Here is a 23252-nt window from a genome sequence, read left to right as displayed (position 1 = left end):
ATTGTAACCATGGCAATGAGAGACAATATACGATAAAATGAATGTAAAACTAATGTTCTCCCATGTAAACTATCACATAATTCACAATAAAACATTAAAAAAAAAAAACCTATAGTCACTAGCAGCAAGACCCAAGGGTCTGTGTGGTACCCATTATCTCATCTATCAACTGAGGGTGCTTCTGCCCTCCCAGAGAGGCAGTGAGGAGTAGACAGAAGACATGTGTAAATACTTTCTAAACCCGAGTGTTGTAAGGAAATGGTTGTTTTCATGTAGACGTCCCCAGATGAAGACACAACTCAGATATTTCCCTCAACTTGTGTGAATCTCCAACAAGCATTTGATGTGTACATCTCTCAGCAGACTCAACTAAAAGCTAAGCAATTTCTTAGGAAGTGTGTTTTTTGGACATACTAGAAGATGAATTTGTGTGTGTACATGTGTGTCATGTTTCCAGGATATTTTAGCAAAACCATACAGCATATTGTTTTATGTACAAAGATAAAGAGAGGCTGACCCACAAGCTAATTGAATCATGCAAATAACTACTTAGCCAAGGGAGAGATTCCTACAGGCAGGCTGAGAGGCTGTGTAAGGGAGGACAGCTTTGGAGGGCAATCTATTTTATAAAGTTTACCCTCACAGTATAACTGCCTCAAGATTAATGGGAATGGTGGCCCTAGACCTTGTTTTGCCTGGCTTTACCAACTGAAATAGTAAAACAGTTGTATTTATCACAGACAATTTGCTGCAACTGATTAACATTAATCTGATTTCCTGTGAGTCAATTTCCTTGAGATATAGTAAACAGGCCAATTACCTGCTATTGACCTCTTTTATTACAAAGATTTAGATATTAGTGACAAATGTGTATCTAAACATATGGAATTTCTACAATTTTAATAAAACAAAAACAATGTTTAATCTAGATAAAAGTCTTTTAGTTGGTCTTACAGTTTCAAGTTTAGACTTTAAAAAAGGTATGTTAAGAAGTTACAGAGTTTTTCTTTTCTTTGAATGGCATCTAAGGCTCATTCTTTTCAGACAAACTTTGACTTGTTTTTGACTGGCATCTCATAGAAGTTAGGAAAGTGAAGCAGTAAATGTGACAGGGTGCTGGTGATTCAAATGGGAAAATCTTTCCATCTAATAAGTGGCAGATATATCTTGGGGTCAGAGAGTATGTTTTCCAAGGGCAGACAGGACTGAATTCAAGGTGTAGTCCCTTGTCCTAGATCTGTGACTGTGGGGCATTTGCTTAATTTTTCTGAGAAAATAGGGACACAACTTTCGTGGTGGCATCATGCAAGTGTTAGCATCCAGTGAGGTGCATAGCGATCATCTGGGTGGCAGCACCGAGTTTGCACCTTTAGCAGGAGCAGTTACTTTCCTTTCAGCATCCCCATCACCCCAAAGTCCCTTCTCCAGGTCACATGTTCACATGGCCAGGCCTGATTCTCCTGTTCTTGCACTGGCTTGTTGAGGTGGTGGAGCAAGAAACTGTACCAACATTTAATCATGAAAGCAAAAAGTTTATTCATGTTTGAAACTACATATAACTACCACGAGGAAGACTTTATCAATCCAGGGTGTAATCCAGTTAGAAAGGAACACGAAACGTTTTTAATACATTAGAATCACCGCCACAAATTATTTTCATGACTCAATCAGTTTCAGAATCGCATACAATACAAAAAGAGAAAGGAGAGGGGCCCCATTACACAGGGTGAAATATACAGTACTGAATACTGAAATCTGAATGCATCACAATTAGTCGCCGCTTCTTTTTTTTTTTTTTTTTTTTTTTTTTTGCATGGATTAGTAACAAGATGAAGAACATTCAAAATGTTTTTCAGTATTTACAACAGTGTTGAATTAAGACCCAATGTTTCCACTCCCGGTTTTTTAAAAGTTGCAAATGCAACCCTGATTTTTCTTTTGAAAGATTACAATGTACATTACATTTGATGAAGGGAAACAAAGAGTTAATTACAAGATGCAAAAAGATAAGAAAGACAAACTACAGCGTGAGTATTGTTCAGAGGTAGTAAGTGAGCACTCTAAGCTACAGAACATGTTGAAATTCTATTGGTTTGTATGAATTCGCATGAGGTAATAAAGCTGTGTTTTGATTGGTGAGATGTATAAATACTCTTTTGCTACACTATATACAACACTCCAGAGAGCAGGGCCTTTTGTGGATGCCCAGAGGACGTAGCAAACCTTGACAAGTCTGTGCAGCACCCAGTGCACACCGTAAAACCCCAGACAGATCTCGGTTTCACCTCTATCAGCAAGTATCTTCATCTCTCAGAACAATCTGGATCCATAACTGAATTACTGAGCAGACTCTGGTGTTTTCAGAGAGAAAAGATGCTACCAGTCTCTGATCTGATTATAACATAAGAGCTCGTAATACAAATGTCGATGAGGAAGAGTCTTAAACACAACATCATTAACAGAGACAGCCAAATAGCTCTTTTATTCCAACTCCACTAGTGATATGAAAGAAAGACAAAGTCTTCAATGGATATGCAAGAAGTTAAATTTAGGTGAGGTGAATCTTTGCATCTGCTTTAACAATTGAGGTCTAGCATACATTGTACTTTTTTTTTACCCTTAAGGCCAAGTAATTGGCAACTGCAAAACCATTAATGTAAAATATTGATAATAAATTATGATAAAATAGCTACAGGACTGTTAACAATGTTAAATCTTGGCCTAATTGGATAAAGTGCTTTTTTAACATTGTGTGTTATAAGTATAAATACAAATGATTATGACTCCTTAAAAAACAGATTTACCAAGTTCTCTAATAAGACAAGGTTTTACAGTAAAGCTGTAGACGGTGGGCTACAAAAACGCTTTCCTTTTCCTCCTATTGCTCTGAATGCACCTATCAAGGCATGTCAGCTCAGGGAAAAGTGTTGCTAGAGATTAGTTAGAGGTATCAGAGTGCACACTTCCTGGGCCTTCAGTAGGAGAAGTCACAGAAGATGGAGTTGTTGCGTCCTGCCAGCCTCCATTAGCCTGAAAGGAGAAACACAGTTCAACGGGTGCATGTCTACATATTAATTCTACTCCCCAATTTAAAACATCCAGATGACAACATGAGAGCAAAGATGCATTAGCAAAATGTATTTTCTAAACCCACTTTGGCAGGAGTTTGAAGCATGTGTTAAAGTGGGATTAAATGCATGTAAAACAAATCCATCCCACCTAATGAAGACTTGGCAATAAATCATCATGCTGAAGAAGGGCTTCAGCTAGCCCCAAGCTGGCACAAAGTTCAGCCTTGGATTTGCTGGCAAAAATACAGGGACTAGAAAGGAAATCTTTTAAGAAGGGAAAGCCCAATGCAATGCCTCAGCAAAACCTTGAGTTCTATGAAGTATAAACTTCAACTCAGCTTAATCTTTATTTCCAGAGAGGAGGTGCCCACCCTTTTCCCATACATGTCTGACAGCCGGCTAGTGTAACCTTTGGAAAATGAAGGCCAGAATTTCCCTCCAAATAGATTCTTCCAGAATAAAAATGCATGAACTATGGAGAAGCACACACTATTCAAATCTGTACTCCAATTATCTATAACTGGAGTTATTATTTGGGATGTTGTGACCGCTTTCCACATGCCGCTGGCCCTTCCTGCCTCAGACCTGCATCAGCAATAACTGTACTCAGAAACAAATTTGCCTTATGTCTTGGCCTATAGAGGCAATTGCTGAAATCAATGTCTGATCAGATTTCTGCTGTGGCAGACAGCTTGTCGCTACATATTTTTATGTCAGTCAAGAAGAGGGAGGTGCTGGGCCTGTGAGTTGGGGAACACTGAGTGGAAGTGACGGGGCAGGCCTTTCTGGAGAGAAGGTAAGGGTGAGCTGAGCTGAGCACACTCCAGCGCCTGCAGCACAGTGTAGCCATTGCTGCAACACTGTCCCAGACCCGACGTCTCAAACCAACGTCAGTGTGGGTCACCGAGGTGCCCTTGCCTCCCTCGCATTCCACTGGAACTTATTCTGCAAAGCCATCCAAAATGTCTTCTTTCAGGCTGTGCCACTAGGCTGCTGATAACTCTGTCTAGATTCCCTGTCCAGTCTGCATACAGCTTTTAGATAAGCCTTATGGCTGGGAATTCTTTTCTTCTCCAATGATTTTTGTTCTTTAGATTCACTGCATAGTTCTGCACAGAAAGAATCTTTTCTACCTCTAGGATCAAAGGGAAAAGCGAGAAAAACAAACAATTCCACAGTGATGTCCAAAGTCAAGAGGGAAAGGATTTTTCAAGCTTGAGGCATATTGGATTAAGATTTTATTGTTGTTTTTTTTTTTTGGGGGGTGGTGGTAGGGGAGTGGTGCATAAGGGAGTTTTAAAGCATCACTTGTGTGGGGAATTGGATGATGACATACCACTTGTATTTGTGTGAACTATAGGCAATTCTCTTTTCTATCTAAAAAGTAAGCTGTTTTCCTTTTCAGGTATGAAAATCTACTTAGAAGAAAAATTTACGCAGATACAAGTCTAAAGATATTCCATCTGAAGTAAACATCATTCCTCTTTTATCCAAATTTATAAACAACAAATGTACAATATTTTTACCCAGCGTGGCAGCTGGAGGAGAGGCTGTCAGCAAGCATTCTTTTTTTCAAAATAAATTAATCCTTACTCTGGTGGTTTGAGATTATGCACTGTATTATACAACAGCGCCTTATCAAGCCTCATCAGTGAAGATGGAATTCATGTCTGTAAAATGCTGCAAGCAATCACAGTTTCATATTTTATCATGTTGATAAGGATATCGCACATTCTCTGAAGCATTTCAAAACACTTAAATGAAAAAGGAGAAATGCAACTAAAAGGCTTTTTATATGGTTTGTTGTGGGTTATTATGAGTTATTTATAAACCCAAAAAGAAAGATCTGACATTTCAAATGTAAAAGATTTGAGTATTTAATGGTCCTTTTTTCCCTTTTCTATTGAACACCCTCAATCACGTTTTAAATCATTAATATTTACTCTCATAGCAAGCCAAGCCCAAAACAGGAAGAATTCTGTCCATTTTATTCCTGACTCTACTAGCATGTGTTGGGTAGTTCATTTCCTCCCTAAGTATGGAACCATAGGTTCTACTCACCACTCCAGCCCAGCGCCACCATAATGAACCATTAGCCACCACACCCCCTTTACCAGGAGCTGTGCGACTTGCCATCTTTCATTCATGTCAAGGTGGGGAATAAAGTCAAGTTTTAATTAGTTGGCTCTAGAAACTAAAATTATTTCCTCTATCCATCTAATTAAAAATTGAGAGGTCATTACAAATACTGAACATGTTTTACATTCCACAGCGACAATGCAGCAACATGCTTTACAAATAGAACTCTTTGTTTAAGCTTGGTTTGTAGATCTCTCTAGGCCATTCAAGGTTATCACCTTCACTGCTCTGTGTCTGGGAATTTTTCTTGCTGCTTGATTCTAAGATAAATGACCTTTTTTCTGCCATCTCCCTGGAATACAGCATGGCTAGTAGGAAATGGTGTCTTAATGGGCTGGTGCTTAAATCCCTATTGATGACAGAACGCCCACCACTCCTGGGCATATGTGAGGACTTCTAAGGGCATCTATACAACATCAAACATTTAGGCTCATAAAAGAAAAGTGCAGCAAAGATGTGCCGTCCTATCCACCAACACTGAACAAGATGAGAAGCCAAGTCAAATGGCCATTAATTTATTTATTAGTCACTCTGTTTGCCTGACACTGTTCCTACAGCTCTTGGAATATGGTTCCCCAGAGTACTCACATTTAAATTATGTGGACTGTACAGTGAATTTCCTCCAAGGCCATCACTGTAGCCTCCCGTCTGATTGATAACATGACGGAGGGTATCCACCTAGAAGTGAGACGAAACAAAATTCATCATCCCAAATCTATTAAAACATCATCACTTACAAAAGGAAACAATATGAATTATGTGTGCCACAAGGGTTTAGCATCTTCAATGAAAGACAAATTTATCAATCAAATGTGACTGGCAGAATTTCAACAATTCCTTGCACATTTAAACTCACACATCTTTGTTTTTCATGCCAGCCAAACACTAACATCTTCATGGCATTGCAAACTTCCCATCTATAGCAACCAAACATATGCGGCTGTGGGTCAAAATCTACTTAGAAATAGGTATACTGAATCTCTCCTTCTCTCTCTCTCTTCCTCTGTCATACACACACCCCTATTACTTAATTAAAATAATGAACAAAGAGTTGAACCTGGAATATACTTTAAGAACTCAGGTTTTTATATTCTCACTTAAAAATATACAGAAGTAAAACATAGTAATATGTTCTTAAACCATACACACACTCTCACACACAAGTTTTCTGTTCTATTTTGATACAATGATAAGATGCACCCAATCCCTCTCCATGAGCTCAAGCCAGAGCCGAATGCATTCACAAAGTTCATCAAGTTTTGAATCGTCAGAAGTCACTGTTCACTGGATTTCTCATTAAATTAAATGGTGGGAGCAGATAGGTCATGTTTGGGGGTACCCAGCACAGGTTCTGCACAGATATGCAGACCACTTCCATGGGATCAGAGTAAGGAGTTTTGAGCCCAAACCCTACCCTGCTAGAAAGGCCCCAGTTGGGGCATTTCTCCTACCTGTGATTGCACATTGGCTCCGACTTGGGACCCTTGGTAAGAATCCCCATTCAGACTCTGCATGTTCATGAACATGTCCCCAGAATTTGGGAGGTTAAAAGAACCAGAAGAACCTGGAAAGGAAAGAGTTAAGTAGCTGAATAACAGAGAGCTACACACATAATCCTCAAAGACCTAGAGGCAGGGATAGGAGAATAGGTGTAGAAGGGAAAACTGTACACAACATAAAGCATTTCCAGACCTAAGAGGATGGACTAACTTCAAAGAGTTAGGTCCTGTGATGAGTTTTGCATCTAGGAAGTCTAATCCATCAGGAATCCCAATTAGAAACAAAGGAACAAACCAAAAGAAAAAGAAAAACACCCACTAACTGCCCTGGAACTTTTCTTTTGTTTCCATTTACCTCCAAGACTTGATCACTAAATGAGTCTTCAACATCATTAATTGTCATGTGGGACAATTACCTAGTGAAGAAATTTTTTCTGAAGCTTTTTCTTGGACATACATTTTACTTAATTTTCCTTTCACCTGTCTATATGTTCCATTAAAAAGAACTGGGAGGAGGGTAGAAGTAGCGGATAAAACCAAAGCAAACCCTCAATTGTGTTGAAATTTTAAAGGTATATTTAAGTTGTTGTTGTTGTTAAGTGCCGTCGAGTCGGTTCCGACCCATAGCAACCCTGAACAGGGTTTCCGAGGGTGTAAATCTTTACGGGAGTAGAAAGCCTCATCTTTCTCCCGCGTAGTGGCTGGTAGTTTCAAACCACTGACCTTAAGGTTCACAGCCCGATTCGTAACCACTACGCTACCAGGTAACCTATCCTAAATAGCTAATGACCATTAATCCTGCTTAGACAGAAGTAAAGTACTGCTCCACAGGACAGCAAAACAGAGGCTGTGACTACATTAGGTAGAAAGTGCTGCTGTACTTAAACCCAACATTCCAGCTCCTGGCAATGGCTACATTTCACACGTCTCCTAGTCCAGTCTTTGACAGACCACTATTGACCTTAGAAGTGATACATGGAACAGTATAACCAAAATAATCATTAGTGATAGCACTTTACCTGATTACTGAATTCAGTAATCAAATCACCAGAAAAGAGGGTGCTCTCACTGTAGAAAAGTGGGTTTACAGCTTTGGCCATCCACTCACTTACCAATCCCAAGACTTAACAAGCCCACATTTTAACTCATAAGGACATTCTTCCTTTATAACTCCACTGTGCCCTCAGTATGGCTCTTTCCTGGCCTTTGTGGCATAAAGCTGCCTGGCCCAAGTAGGGAGCAAGCACCCAGTACGCACCAGAATTTGGCGTGGTGGGTGAATTGGTCTGGTTGTTCTGCACAGCTGCGGCTACTGCATGTGCGGCTGTCACGGCTGTCTTTGCAGCGTAGAGGTTAGCTTCTTCCTGAAACTTGCCGATATTCTTCTTGTACCTGATTCGTTTGTTGCCAAACCAGTTGGATACCTACATGTTGCAGGGATGGGGTGGTGAAGGGGAAGAGAGGTAAAGTGGAAAAGAAAGTTAAGCTTCTAATAGGAACTATTGGACACCAGGGGATGCTATCTTAGGGAAACCCAATTCCTTGCCTTTCACCTCATCCTGTGAATAGTGTACTGCCAATGAACAGTAATGAAAGCTCTAAAAGGAGTAGCATTATGATCCACTCTCTCTTTTGACAATCCTTCCAGACCATTTTGGAATAACACCACATCTTGGAGTTAGCCACAATGGCACTAAAATGGCTTATCGCATTGTTTATAATGAAATATCCAATTGGCATATTATGTAGAGAAATGTACAGGCTCCCCCAAAGTAATTAAAAAGCTGAGGAAAATAACAGCTAAGTTTAAGTTGTTGTTGTTAAGTGCCGTTAAGTCGTTTCCAACCCATAGCAACCCTGTATAGTATTTTCGAGAAGCAGCTGTTAGGTAAGTTATACTAAATATCTGGGAAAGAATGAGTTATTTTTCATTTTAAGTCTAGATCAATTTTGGCCACTATATAGTAGACTAATGTATGGTCTGTTGAAAAGAGCAACATCAATTAATAATGGCCGAAAAACCCCTATGTCTCCTGCCTTAAGAGATACTGTATTCTGTCAACATGGCCGCTCAAACTCTGCCAGTTAACACATTGGAAGGTCACAATTGAAAACTCAAGAAATTCCAGTGAAGGTAAGTGCAAATGCAGAGAAGTGGTATATTTCATCAGGTGGAATATATTATTTCTTTGGCAAACTATTTTTAATGTCAGCCAGTACAAATGAAAAGAGATTTCTAAAGATGATCTTAGCAACAGACAGATTTCATCACATTTTGCATTCAGCAAAACTTCACCCAGGACTCACTCACTACTCATAGTTGTTTGTATACAGACAACTGTAGTTGAGCTATATTAAAAATAAAAAGATAAAACCTACAATGCATAAGAAAGTACTCACTTGCCATATAAAGCGATTTATCTTTCCTTTGTTCAAATAACAGTTTGAAATACTTCTTAATAATTTGTCAAAAAGGCATGTTGCTGTGGTATCAGGCTGGGTGGGGTCTCTATTCTACCCTTAAGTATATTATCCCCTAAGGAGCTCTGGTAGCGTAGCGGTTACGAATCAGGCTGCGACCCTCAAGGTCAGCAGTTTGAAACTACCAGCTGTTCTGCGGGAGAAAGATGAGGCTTTCTGCTCCCGTAAAGATTTACAGCCTCGGAAACCCTGTACAGGGTCACTATTACAGGGTTGCTATGAGTTGGAACCGACTCCATGGCACACAACAACAACAACAACAATTTTTCAGGGCCCCTGAATAAGGAGTGATGTGTAGCTCAAAATCTTTCAAATGAATTTGCATCAGTGGGCAATCCTTGTTGAGCATCTCCATTTCCACCAAGCCTTGAATTGATTTAGAAGTGGAACTTTCATTCTTCAACCTAAGACATCTTTCCAGAAGAAGCCAGAGAGTCCTGCAAGGTAGCCGCATGAGTAAGGTAATGCTGTCCTTGATACTGCCTTTATGCTGACCTGTCCTGGGAATCACTGTGTATACATGTACACACACATGCAAGTGAGTACAGACTTGCAAGTATGCATGCTGAGGACCCATCCAGTAATCATGAACACAGTTTCATCAGACAGAAATAAGACAAAACCCATCTGGAAGTAAATATGCTACAGCTAATGTCAGGACTTCCTACATTATGTCTACTCCACCATCTTTTTCTGAAGGACTGTATGCATTCTTTCTTCCTTCCACTATAAAATAGTAGTTGTTGTTGTTGTTAAGTGACATCGAGTCGGTTCTGACCCACAGCGACCCTGTGTAGGGTTTCCATGGAGCAACTGGTGAGCTTGAACCACAGACCTTGCAGTTCAAATGGCTTTGCAGTCTGGAGCATTAATCCACAGCGCCACACCAGGACTCATATCAGTAGTACTTACATATAATAACTATTATTTAATGAATATAGCTTATGTACCGGAGTCCTGGTGTGGCGTTGTGGGTTAATGCGTCAGACCTCAAAAACTTTTGAACTGTAAGGTCAACGGTTCAAGTTCACTAAGCACTTCTCGGAAATCCTATACAGAGTTGCTATGGGTTGGAACCAATTCGATGACACTTAACAACAACAACAACAACAACAACAACAACAACATCCTATGTACCAAGCATTATGCAGAGCCCTTTGTGCACATTGTTTCATTTAATCTTAATTTCAAGGACTAGGTGTCTGACTGAGATAGTGTTACATACATGTACACCAAGAGTCAACCAACGATGACTTACAGGCCAAATCTGGTCTGGCCCGTGATTTTGTATGCTCAACATTTTTTTAATGGTTAGAAAAAAAAAAAAAAAGAATATTTTGTGCATGTGAAAATTACATAAAATTCACTTCAATTTCATTAATAAAATTTCTGTAGAAATTTCTTTTCTCTCTTGTTATATGTGTTTGTTAAGTGCTTTTAAGTCAGTTATGACTCATAGCAATCCTGTACAGGGTTTCTGAGGAGCCGTTGGTGGGTTTAAACTGCTGACTTTGCAGTTAGCAGTTTAGTGCTTATCCTAAGTGCCACACCAGGACTGCTTGCTATATAAATACCTAATAATCGTTTTGATTTTGCCTGTTGGCCCATAAAACCTAAAATATTTACTATCCAGTCCTTTATAGAAAAGTGTACCAACTCCTTGTATACACAACTGTCAAAAGTCAATGAAGTAGATACTTAAGATCTCTGCATTTTATGAATGAAAATTTGACCTCAATGGAAACTATGAATTTATTGTACAGTCCTAAAATGAGGCTACTATCTCTACATTGCTGCAGTCTGCCATACAAATTCTAGTTGTGGCACTCAAGGAAAAGCCTGTCCTACCTCTGATCTGGCAACTCTGGTGTATGCATGTCTTTAATAGCAACCCTATTCTTTACCCTCTTCAGTAGGGTCACCTTCAAGTCCAGTCTATCACAATGCACACAAACAACAGAAGAATGGGATTTAGCTAACTTTCATTGAAGGCCAAATCTGTGTTCCATGCAGACCTTTCAGTGCTCATACTTAACCCATTCAGCAATTCCATAAAGTAGGTATCACTAGCCTCATTTACAAATGAGGTGAATGAGGTTCAAAGGAAGCTAAAGAATTGGTCCAAAGGCACAATACCAAAAAACTATGTACCCAGTAACCAGGATTAAAACCTAAGTCTTCTGACTCAAGCATGTTTCTTTTTCCTTTCCCACCATATACTGCCACATCACAAGGAGTCTTAGGAGAAATTACTAGCTCATTTTGGAGATCATAATAATGAAGGAAGAGAACATATAGCTGCTTAAGGGAAAACACATACACACTTTAAAGGGGGGGGGGGGGGAAGGAGGAGGCATCATTCCACGGTCAAAGATTCCCTACATGAGAAAATGTCTCAAGAGAAACTTGTGACTTCAAGATGCATTCCTTGAATTGCTAGGCCTGGAAGCTCAGGACCATAGTCATGGGGAACACCAGGGTCAGTTAGCATAACATAGTCCACAAAGACAATGTTCTACATTCTACTTTGATATAGCAACTGGGATCTTAAAAGTTCATTAACAGTCATCTGAGGTGTAACTATTGGTCTTTCTCTGTATGGAGGAAAGAAGAATGATGAAAACTGAAGAGGCTTGGAATCAATTAATTCAATGGATTAATGGAACATGTGAGCATTAGTCTCCATGACCCTGAGACAGGAAGAATTAGATGGTGTCTGGCTACCACTACCAACTGTTCTGAAAGAGATCACATTAGAAGGTCCTGTATAGAGTATGGGAAACTGTGGAACCAAACTGAAAATCATAAAATAATCAGGTTTCTTGGTCAGCTAAAGACTGGTAGAACCTGAGATTATGGCCCTTGGTCACCATGCAGGCCTAGAACTGAACTCACCCTCATGGTTCAATTTTCAACTAAGCAGTAGATAGGTATATGGGTGGATGGGGGCAGGGGGGAGAGACAACAACACTAGTTAGTTGATCATAGCACACCATGATATGATCAACCATTCAAGATAAAAAAAGGTAGCATTTACCAAAAGACAACATTTACAGGGTTGGGAAAGAAGGTGGGATGGAAACATGAATCACAGGGAGAAAATGGGATAACTGATGTTACATGGAGGAAGCTGAAAGCATTGAAATGAAACTTGTATGATTTGTTGAATATAAAATGAATAATCTGCTCCGTAAACCTTTACTCAATTTACAATAAAAAGTTTAAAAACTGCATTCCTAGTGATACAACTGTATATAACATATAAAAAAAGAAAAGAGGGATCAACTTAAGAAATTTATGTGCCCACGTAAGGAATTCTCAGGGTAACCCAGATTTCACAAAACACAGAAAGCAGGGTATGGAATCAACTCAAGCAAAGAACATTAGGAAGTGATTGATATTTGTAAAATAAGCAAGTTATAACACCAAAGGTATACAATTGTTATTTCCAAAACAAGATGATGAACACAGAAGGAATGAGGTGAAACAGTATAAAGGAGGAAAGTATAATTTCTCAAATGCTTATCTTTTCATTGTTCTATAAAGCTGCCTTATCCCTTCTCTCTGTCCCATCTCCTCCCATCCACTTTGAGATTTTATGCCATCAATTAACTGCTTTTTCTAAGAACTTTTAAATCTCTCATTTTCTGTAAAAATATCATATTTTCCCCGCTATAAAAGAAACTTATCTTTCTTTGCCAGACTTCTTGAATGAGTGTCCTATGCTTTTTCTCTCATCTTCCTCAAACAGATACTCCGTAACTCTTAACAATCTGCCTTATACCCTCACACCTTTATGAAAACACTCACAGGGCACCCTTTTCTAAAATCCAATGGCCCTTTCTCGCTCCTCAATTTGTCTGACTTCTCAGCAGTATCTGTTACTTATCATTATCATCCTTCCTTCATAAAGCTCTTTCTTTGTTTCTGTAACATTATACTACAATTTCTCTTTCAATGGAGTCCCTGCAAGGTACAAACAGTTTATCTACTTGGCTGCTAACCAAAAGGTTGGAGTTTTGAGTCCACCAGAGATGTCTTAGAAGAAAGAACTGGCAATCTGTTTCTGAAAAATCAGTCACCGAAAACCCGATAGGCCACAGTGCCTTCTGCTCACACACAGAAAGGATTACAGTGACCTGGAACTGACTTCATGCAACTGCTGGGTTATTTCCAACATCTGCTCCTTTTCCTGATGACTCACCAGGGTGTGTGTGTGTGTGTTCTGTTGTATTCTCTGAGACTTAGCTCTTGGTCCTCTTTTCTCTTTTTTTTTTTTTTTTTTGAGGAATCTTATCTATATTCATAGCTTCAATGATCATTTCTGTATGGACAACTCCCAGATTGCAATCTCTATTGCTAGTTTATATATAAACTTTCAGTTCTCAATTGTTAAGACATTTCCATATAAATGTGCTGCCATAACCTCCAATCCAATAGGTCTAGAAAAGAACCCACTTGTCCTCTGAACTTGCACTTTCTTCTCTAGTTCCTCTTTGTGTTCATGGTATCACCACCGTCAGTAATGTGGGTCTTATTACCTCACACAGTACCTAATTCCATGGTTGGATGGTTCTTGGCAGTTGTCTTTATTTTGAACTAAATCTAGTTTTCTTTCATTTTTACTCACTGGCCTCAGTTCCCACATCTACATGGTCATATATGAGTATATTCTCCCACATGACAGTACTGTTGAGAACTAAAGACTATTATAACGTATGCTGCCCCCACCTATTTCTCCTCCTAGTGCCTTCCTTTTTCAAATAATGCCATGATCAAATAATTACCCAGTTACTCAAGACAGAAGCCTCAAAACCATTCTCAACTCCTTTCTCTCTAGAGTTAGACATTATCTTCTTTCCACTTATCTTGTTCCCCTTGAAAATTTCCAAGGCCCTCAAACTTAAACTCCTCCCTCCTATGGGACCTAATCCCAATCTGCCTGCTCTGCCCCTTTTCACTGATCCCCAGTAGATGCATGCTAGTTCTGTAGGACATAGTAGTGGCAGGAAGAATTAGGAAAGTACAAAGGTAAGGATGCAAAGAGGGAGTGAGCCAGGATGCACAGCAGGAATAGAAAGGGCAGATATTATGGAGGAGGAATAGGCAGAATTTGGCCACTGATTAGCTATGAGAGTCAGAAAAGAGGGAAAAGTCAGAAATGACATTGGTGTGACACTCTGGGCAGCATTTTTGTACCAGGTAAGGTCAGTTTCAGTGACCAGTAGGAGCCAGTGTCACAACAAAATTATATGACTTTAAAGATATAAAAATTCTGAATCAATTTAGGGGGAAGGATCCTAAAAGTATAAGTTCTGATTATGCTTATTAAAGCAAGTTCTCTTAGAACCTGTCTTACCTCCCACTATGCATGCCTTTGCTTCAGGAGGCAGACCTAGAGGGCTGGATTATAAAAGACTCCTTAAATATACTATATACCACTCTAGCTTGCCTGAATAAAACTATTAGTTTTTGAAAGAGTTAAGTGTTGAATATATCTATAATACAAAGGGGCTATTCCTGGTTGAGAGGGAATTTGGCATTTCTTAAGCATAATTAATGAAAATTCCCCAACTCTGAATTTAGCAACAAAGGCCCATCTTAAAATTCTCTTCTTCTAAACAATTCTCTGTTGTATTCCATACTTTGTAGTTAATATTACCTTGACAATCAGAGAAGCTATAATACATTAATGAAACCTAGCCTGGAAAATCAGGTTACAGCTTTATTAACAGTTTCATAATTGAGGAATCTCTGTACCATTGAAGGTCTCATCTCTAGATATGTAAGAATCTTCTGTTTATGCATACCCCTGGACCAATCAAACAACAGTCATCACTAATAAAGGCTTATTTAATTCTCACAGTAAAATTTTAATATCACCAGCAGCCTGGGGAAGCTTTAGCAAGTGGATTTGCTTGACATCAGATCGTTTCTATTCTGCTAGTCCCAATACTTCTTAATCTTTAATATCAAGGCAATTAAAATTAATGGCCACTCATCCGAAGCTACTGTGGGCAGTGTTTCCTTGACATCAATTGTTTGATGGGATTACCTAGAGGTTAAACTAACAAGCAAGGTTTAATTGGAAGCAATGAAAGAAGCAGTGATCATACGTTATGTTTAACCTGCATAACCACATCTAAATGAATATCTTAAAATGTTAAACTATTTCTCAAATTAAAATATGCACATCACACTCTGATATCACAGATTTGAGTATCACAGCAATCAGCTAATAAGACCACATTGCTGCAACTGAAATCAGCATAATTAATGTAAAAATTGACACTTAAATCCGGGAGATTTTTTTCATAAATTTGAAAAACAGATACAATTAGCTGGATAAAAAACCCCTAGTAGGAAGTACCAAAAGCTACAGATCATTGTGGCCCCTTTTCCCTCATTCATTAAGGGTGAGGGCAGTACACACTGGGAATTCAGTAAGCAGAGCATACTCCATCTCTGTATATCAGTCCCAGAATAAAAACAAGGCAAACTACTGATGGAGTGAAAGAGGGAATACACTGTTCTGTGCTCCTCTTTTGTGTCATGTGTCAAGGACTCATGATCCTAGATTGTGAAGGTGAAGGGCCAGGCAAGAATTTTAAGATCAATTCAAAACAGAAACAAAGCATAAGTATTGTCCTTCTTCTGCTGTTCATGGCTATCAGCCCTCAGACCACAAGCCTTTGGTAACCAGGGGAATGAGTAGTGAAGAGTGAACACTGTGCCGCTTGCTGAGGTTTTGGAAATCTGCAAGGCAAGGAAGCAGCCAGAAACGCTTCCAGTATGTCTCATGAACTATAGCCATGCAGTTTCCCCCATGCAATTCAGGTGCAGATTGGTGATTATTTTTACAGAGTAAAAATGTTTTCCCCATAATATAATAAGTAGACTCATTTTTGTTTAACATTTTAACCGTTTAAAAAATAGCTTTTACTTACTATCTCACCTAGAACTGTGGATTCTCTGAGGTAAAAAAGTCAGACACAGGAGCTGAGTGATTGAAACTTAGAGGCTGGTTCCAAATCCATTTATCAAGCTGTATGACCTTGGGCAGATTATTTTAGTTACAGTCTCTTCTCATATGCTGTTGTTGCTGTGTTAAGTGCCATCGAGTCAGTTCCAACCCATAGCAACCCTGTACAGGGTTTCCAAGGAGCAGCCGGTAAGCTTGAACTGCTGACCCTGCAGTTCAAATGGCTTTGCAGTCTGGCGCATTAACCCACAGCACCATATCAGGAGCCTCTTCTCATATAAGACGAGAATAATAATGGTAATAATACCCTCTTCATAGTATTGTTGAGTCTATTAATAATTTTGGCTCATAGCAATCGCTCAATACATGTTAGTTATTACTATACCGCCCATGTTTTATCAATGAAGAAGAGATCCAGATTGTATGTAAATAAAGTGCCCAGAATCACACAGGAAAGTGTGATGGTTCCAGAATTCAACCCAAGGACTCACCATCAATATTTTCTTCTGCTATAATTGACTAAAAGAGCTCTGGTACTGTAGTGGCTATGAATTGGGCTGCTAACCTCAAGGTTAGCAGTTGGAAATTACTAGCTGCTCTGTGGGAGAAAGGTGAGGCTTTCTGCTCCTGTAAAGATTTACAGCCTTGGAAACCCTATGCAGGGTCCCTGTGAGTCAGAACCAACTCCATGACACATAACTACCACCACCATAATCAACTATGGAATGTTTACTAAGCATCTGTTATGGGTAGTACCATACTAGGTGCTGTGAGTAGATGAAAACTAAAAATGTGACTTCTGTCTGTCTAGAATTTATAATCTGGTCATGAAAAAATGCTAGACACTAGAAATAACTAGCCAAAACTGCAGGGCAGTGGATGATCACACACTGAATCATATAGTACAGATTCTAAGTGCAGCAGGGATTTGGAGGCAGGAAAGTCCCAGTAAATCTGGAAAATCAGAGGAGACTTTCAGGGTAAGGTGGAACTTGACCTGGACCTTAGATTCAATTCAATTCAATCATACTTTTATTGAGATCCCATGTGTCAGATATTAGAAACCTTCAGAAGCTCATGGTGACACAAATAGGCCAAATGTGTCAGCTGCTGCCTTTTTCTATTATGGATTCCTCCAAGAGTCTAGAGACTTCTAATCTCCTGTCTAACTCCCTTTCCCCTTCTCAACCTCTAAACCCCTCTTTTATAGTGAAAGAGGGAGAAGCAACTCATTCTAAAGGGCAAGGAGTATATCTGGAAGAGGTGGTATCTGGGTAGAGAATTAACAAGGGAGGAACATATCTACTGTGGAGAATGAGGTGGCAGTGGGAGAGGAAAAGAGCATTGGTGCCTGGGGAGTTCAGCAAGACCAAAGTCCTCTGAAGGTCCAATAGGCTCTCACTAAGGAAGAGGAAAGGTGGGGGAGGGGGAAATGCCTTAGGCAAGGGAAAGAGTGGAAGGGAGGGCTACATGCTCTCTCACATCTCCAATCACTCATTTCAGCACTGCTCAGAGGCAGGGACCAAGCCTGATTCTAGAACACAGTGAGGTATGTGTTCTGGTGAGGCTGCCTGAGGTCAGGTGTTCCATATGGTTGGTTTGCATGCAGCTTTGCTGGACTATTCCCTAAAGTTATTTTGAAAAACCATGTATCCCACACACATTTTTTCTTCCCTGTACATTTTTTAGGTTGGCATCTACAATTTTTCATTATAAGACTATATAGTTGTAAATAATTTCAACATGTCATAATTGTTGACATTTAAAAATAAGCCTTTATTCTTTAAAATGCTGTTGTTGTTGTTAAGTACCAATGAGTCAATTCTGACTCATCGTGACTCTGTATCCAATGAAATATAAATAACACAGGGATTTGAGTGGTGTAGCGCTGTGGGATAAAGCACTGGACCACAAGGTCAGTTTGAACCAAAATGTCAGCAGTTCAAATTCACCTGCCACTCCTTGCAAACCCTATACAGGGTTACTATGAGTCTGGACTGACTCAATGACACGTAAAAACAACAACAACATCCATTTTAAAAGGGGGTGCTGGTGGCATAGTGGGTTACACATTGGACTGCTTACCACAAGCTCAGCAGCTTGAACCCAGAAGCTGCTCCTCAGGAAAAAGATGATGCTTTCTGCTCTCATAAAGATTTACAGCCTTGAAAACCCTCTACAGGGTTGCTATGAGTCGGAACCAATTTGATGGCAAACAACAAAAACAAAATCCACTTAAAAAAAAAAATACGAGGGGGCTTCCAAAGTTCAAGGAAAAATTCCATTATCTTTTAATTCTATTTTCCATGAATTTTTTGAAGCCCTCTCATACATAAACATGTTCTTTCATAGTCCAAAATTTTACTCTTCATTTTTTATTCTCAAAAGTATATTTCCATTTCATTTACCTCCCATCTTATCTGAATGCAATTTACTTTTATGCTTTACAAAGAAAGTATGAGTACGGGCATTTTTAAATAGTTTTTATTTCCTGTAATTATAAGGCTCTACATTTCCTTCTGGATTAAGCTATCATTATAGTTAGTCCAAAATTGACCAAAGCAATACAAATGCTTATTATGATAAATACATATGGACTATTAAAAAAAGTAAGGTTTTATCAGATATTCCTTTCTTAGTCAGATGGGTAGAAGGTTATGAAATGCTGATTGAAGGAGACTTTTTATCACCAGTGTTTCACATATCCCTTGTTGGGCACTTGAGCAAGTCTCACATTTTGGGCAGTGTGAGTATAAGGTGGGGATATCCCTTTCTTTCATAAAAAAGGAAAAAGGGGAGGAGGGGAAAGCACAACTCATAAGATGCCTTTGCCACAACAACTTTCTTAGGAAGATCAATTTCAGGAAGGAATATATATATAGGGAAGGAAAAATGGATGGTGAAGACCTTAAAGTCATCCGTTCCTTTCAAATATCTTCCAGTACTTCGTAGAATATGTATATCTTAGCTTGTTGCCTTAAGTGATTAGGCTCACTCCAATTTTGTTGTTGTTGTTGTGTGCCATGGAGTTGGTTCCGACTCATAAAGACCCTGAATAGGGTTTCCAAGGAGCAACTGGTGAGCTTGAACTGCCAACCTCGTGTTTCAAACTGACCTTGCAGTCTAGCGCATTAACCCACAGCGCCACACCAGGACTCTAAAATTATATTTTAACTTCTCTGTGTGAGCCATGATGGAAATTCCATGACTAGAGAAGAATTTCACTATAATAACTGAGCCCACTTGGGCAACCCCTTTCATGCATTACAATGATCTTTTGGAACTAGACAAAATCTGTCAGCTTAGGAAACCAAAAACATTTTGATTAAAGAAATGAACCTAAAGAGGTAGACTCACTTTACATATTATTTAGTGTAACATCTCTGCAGAACAAGCCAGAACTCTTTGGCTAAGCATTACTAAGAACTTATCTTAAAGAAATATTTATAGACACATGTACTAAGATAATCACTACAGTCCTAATTATAATTAATACCTAACCCCCAGAAGATTAATTTATAGCATGTGTGTAATGGAATACTATCATTGATTAAAAATCATGCTGTGGAAGAAATTTTATTGACATAGGAGAAATATTCATAATATATTGTAAAGAGAGGAAAGGACACCTTTTTCTTTTTTTAAATATAGCATGAAAAATAAAAATACTCACACATGTTGGTGATGGTTGTGTGCCACTGAGTCGGTTTCAACTCATAGCGACCTGTTGAGGATTTCCAAGACTGTAACTCTTTATGGGAGCAGAAAGCCTCCTCTTTCTCCCATGGAGTGACTAGTAGATTCGAACTACTGACTTGGCAGTTAGCAGCACAGTTCGTACTCCACTATGTTAGACATACACAAACATGCACAGAATGGGATGTGATTATCTTTGAGTGTGGGTTTATAAGCAATTTCTTTTTTGTGATTTCCTGTGTGCTTTCATGTATTTTCCAAATTCTTTTAAGTCAGTATTAGATATTTATTAGCAAAAAATGTACCTTTTAATGAAAAAAAAAAAAAAGGAATCTTTTTTTTAAAAGTCACTTAGAAGTTTTTGAATAATGTTTCTGAGCACCAGAGCCTTGTGCTGGCCCACAGAGCTATAGGAGTGAATGATCCTGCCTGTGTTGCATTTGGAGGAAACAACTGGCATGCCCTATAATTCTTAAAATATTTTAAATCAGACATATTATAAATCTTAAGGTACTACAATATTATCCCAAACTGCTCTGCAATTAAGAAAAACTCCATGTTTAAAACAAAAAAGCTAAGCCAACTATGTTATCGTTGTTAAGTGACCTTATATAGGGTTTCCGGGGAACAGTTGATGGGTTTGAACTGCTGACCTTGTGGCTCGCAGTCCAGTGCTGATCCTACATTACACTAAGAGTCCTAAACCAACTACATGTCTCTATAAATACTGAAAAATCAATAAATTAATTAGTTTTAATTTTATCCCACATTCTAAATTCTACCACAGTGTTTTATGCTAATAACAACAGTAAATAAAAGGTAAAAGTTATTATTTAAAGACTTAATCTTCAAAGAGACAGAATTGCAGAACTTTATAGTCTATTCTTTAGTCTTGCTTCTTTGCATCAGTGAGGAGTCAGCACTTGTTTGAAAAAGGAGCAGCTGACACTAAAATATCATTATTGAGATTAGCAAACTGAAAATTTATGAAGCACAAACCTTAGAAAAATTTGCCATTGTGTTTCTCCATGTTTACTTGTGATGCCTACTTTATGTACTGTGCCTAATTAAATGTAACAGATTATGAAATGTTGAAGTGCTAAATCAAGTATAATGGAATATGCAGCATATTCACATGGTAAACATTTTTACCTCTAATAGTTTCTCCCTAATCAATATGTTTTTATCTTCATTATATGATTCAATTTGAAATGAGAGAGAAAAGTCAGCTACTATTCAATTTTTAAGGTTAATGGTGTTAATAAAACCTAAAATTTCTCCCTTTCTCTCCCAAGCATTCAGTAATGTTTACATATAAGGACCTAAAGTCAGCATATACCTCAGATACCATACTGTGTGCATTCCCTAGAGAATCCAGAGGACAGTTAGAGCATGGGCTTGAGGATCAAACAGACCTCTGTATGAATACCACCTCTGCAATTTCTTGACTTCTTGCCTTAAGCAAGTAACACTATCTATCTAAGGTATTCCTTTCCTCATCTAAAACAGAGGTTAATGATGGCTGCTGTGAATATTAAATAACATGTCAAAAATGTAGGACTGTGCCTGGACCGTATCAGTCATCCAGTAGATTTTAGTGTTTCCTTTCCTTTTCTTGAAACCAACACCAGCAACAACAAACCCCTCAAAGGTCCACAGTGCACAAGCAATGCTTACTTCCTGCAGTAACTAAGGCAGGTCACCCTTTTCACAGGAACTTCAGATTTCAGGAGAGCCAACCTATGCTCCCAGTGATGGTGGGATGCTGGCAATGAGGCTTAGGTAGCAGTGAAAGAAGGGGAAAGGGAATGTTCCCACACACTTGAACATAATAAATTTTCTATCTGAGAGTAGTTACTCTCAGAATAAAGCTCCTGTCTGCCATACATCTGGCTAAACAACAGCTTTGCATAAAGACCTGACAGCACTATATAATACTTCATTCCTGTTTCAACACACCCTGACCCTTGGCAAGACAATGGGTTTGGATCCCAGATTTGCCTATATCATAGCACTTGGTGATGGTGGTGGTTGTGTGCTTTTGAATCAGTTCTGACTCATAGTGAACCTGTATAGGATTTCCAAGGCGGTAAATCTTCACAGAACGCCTCATCTTTCTCCCGAGGAGCCATTGGCAGATTCAAATTGCTGACCTTGTGGTTAGCTGTGCTTATAATAAGGCAACCATTGTTCCATGGTTACCTTATTTAATCCTCACAATGACCCAGCTTTACAGCTGCAAAAACTGAGATAAGAACGGTTATACATCTTGTCTAAAGTAACACATTCTTTTCTATCCTTTGTTTGAAACTATGAGCTGTTCCGCGGGAGAAAGACGAGACTTTCTGCTCCCATAAAGATTTACAGCCTCGGAAACCCTGTGCAGGGTCACTATGAGCACTATGAGTCAGAACCAACTCCACGGCACATAACAACAACAGCAAATAAAATCAGGTTTCCCTTAATACTCTTTAAAAAAAAAAAAAAAGATCCTTTATTCAGTTGTACTTATTTTACATTTGATTAAATGGCTAGGCTAGGACTATCACTGATTAACAGCACACACTATCCACCAACAAAGTATATTTCCTACTTTAGAATGTGGGCTAGTCCAAAAATCCAAACTATTGTTTTCCTTTATCTTTTTGGAAAATATATTCTAAATTCCTAACAACTGTTTTGAAAACCAACTTTTGGAATACAACCCACTTCTAATGGAAGAAGTGAACAAATAGAAATTTAGTTTCTATAGTATTGAAGTCATTTAAAACAGGTTCACTTGTCAAGTAGTTTTGTTTTGTTTATTTAAATTTTAAAAAAAGTTTTCATTGCCTATAATCCGCTGACATTCTCATAGTTTGGCTATGTCCTTTCTATTCTAAACTTGATAAACTGATAACCGCTCATTCACTAAAAGGTTCATCCGCAAACATATATATAGCATCATCTAGGGTAATTTAGAACTTCACCTTCACTATGTGTTTTAGGTTGATGAGGGGTGTCACTTGTTATTGTACTGTGACCCTCATCAACCTAAAACACATAGTGAGGGTGAAAGTTCTAAATTACCCTAGATGATGCATTCAGCTAAAGACTTTTTTTTTTTAATTACCTTTCTCATTAAAAAAACAAAACTGTATTAAGTGTACAACTTAATAACAATTTTCTTTCACAGGTTCTATGGAAACCTCTTCAATAGATTTCTAAATATTGACATCACAACTGTGGAACTGCTTCCCATGAGCAGCACTGAAGGATAATGCCAACTTCCAGACAACAAATCAGCACCCAGAATTAAAATTCAACCTCTCTCTTTAAACAATAGTAGACCAGATTTTTTTTCCTGAGAGGTTCAATGTAACTCTAGTTTTTATAAATGAAAGC

The 23252-nt window shown here is 38.6% G+C and overlaps 1 protein-coding gene across 3 annotated transcripts in view; it reads right to left on the bottom strand.

Moving 5' to 3' along the window:
* Positions 1–1511: 1511 nt before the first annotated feature.
* Positions 1512–23252, bottom strand: part of PBX3 (pre-B-cell leukemia homeobox 3) — a 364451-nt gene continuing 342710 nt past the window's right edge. Inside the window, exons 6-9 of one of the 3 annotated variants that reach the window (XM_006834772.1) lie at positions 7968–8133; positions 6662–6774; positions 5799–5888; positions 1512–3030 (exon numbers count right to left, since the gene is read on the bottom strand). In XM_006834772.1, the coding sequence (XP_006834835.1) occupies positions 2938–3030; positions 5799–5888; positions 6662–6774; positions 7968–8133 (462 nt within the window). In that variant the 3' untranslated portion in view covers positions 1512–2937. Of the gene's footprint in view, positions 3031–5798; positions 5889–6661; positions 6775–7967; positions 8134–23252 lie in introns of those variants that run through there. The other 2 variants (XM_006834774.1, XM_006834773.1) reach the window with 2 other exon arrangements.

This window comes from Chrysochloris asiatica, unplaced genomic scaffold, assembly GCF_000296735.1.
Source record: "Chrysochloris asiatica unplaced genomic scaffold, ChrAsi1.0 scaffold00014, whole genome shotgun sequence".
NCBI classification, from domain to species: domain Eukaryota; kingdom Metazoa; phylum Chordata; class Mammalia; order Afrosoricida; family Chrysochloridae; genus Chrysochloris; species Chrysochloris asiatica.
Note: the sequence above shows the minus strand (reverse complement) of the source record. Positions and strands in the feature narration are given on the sequence as shown.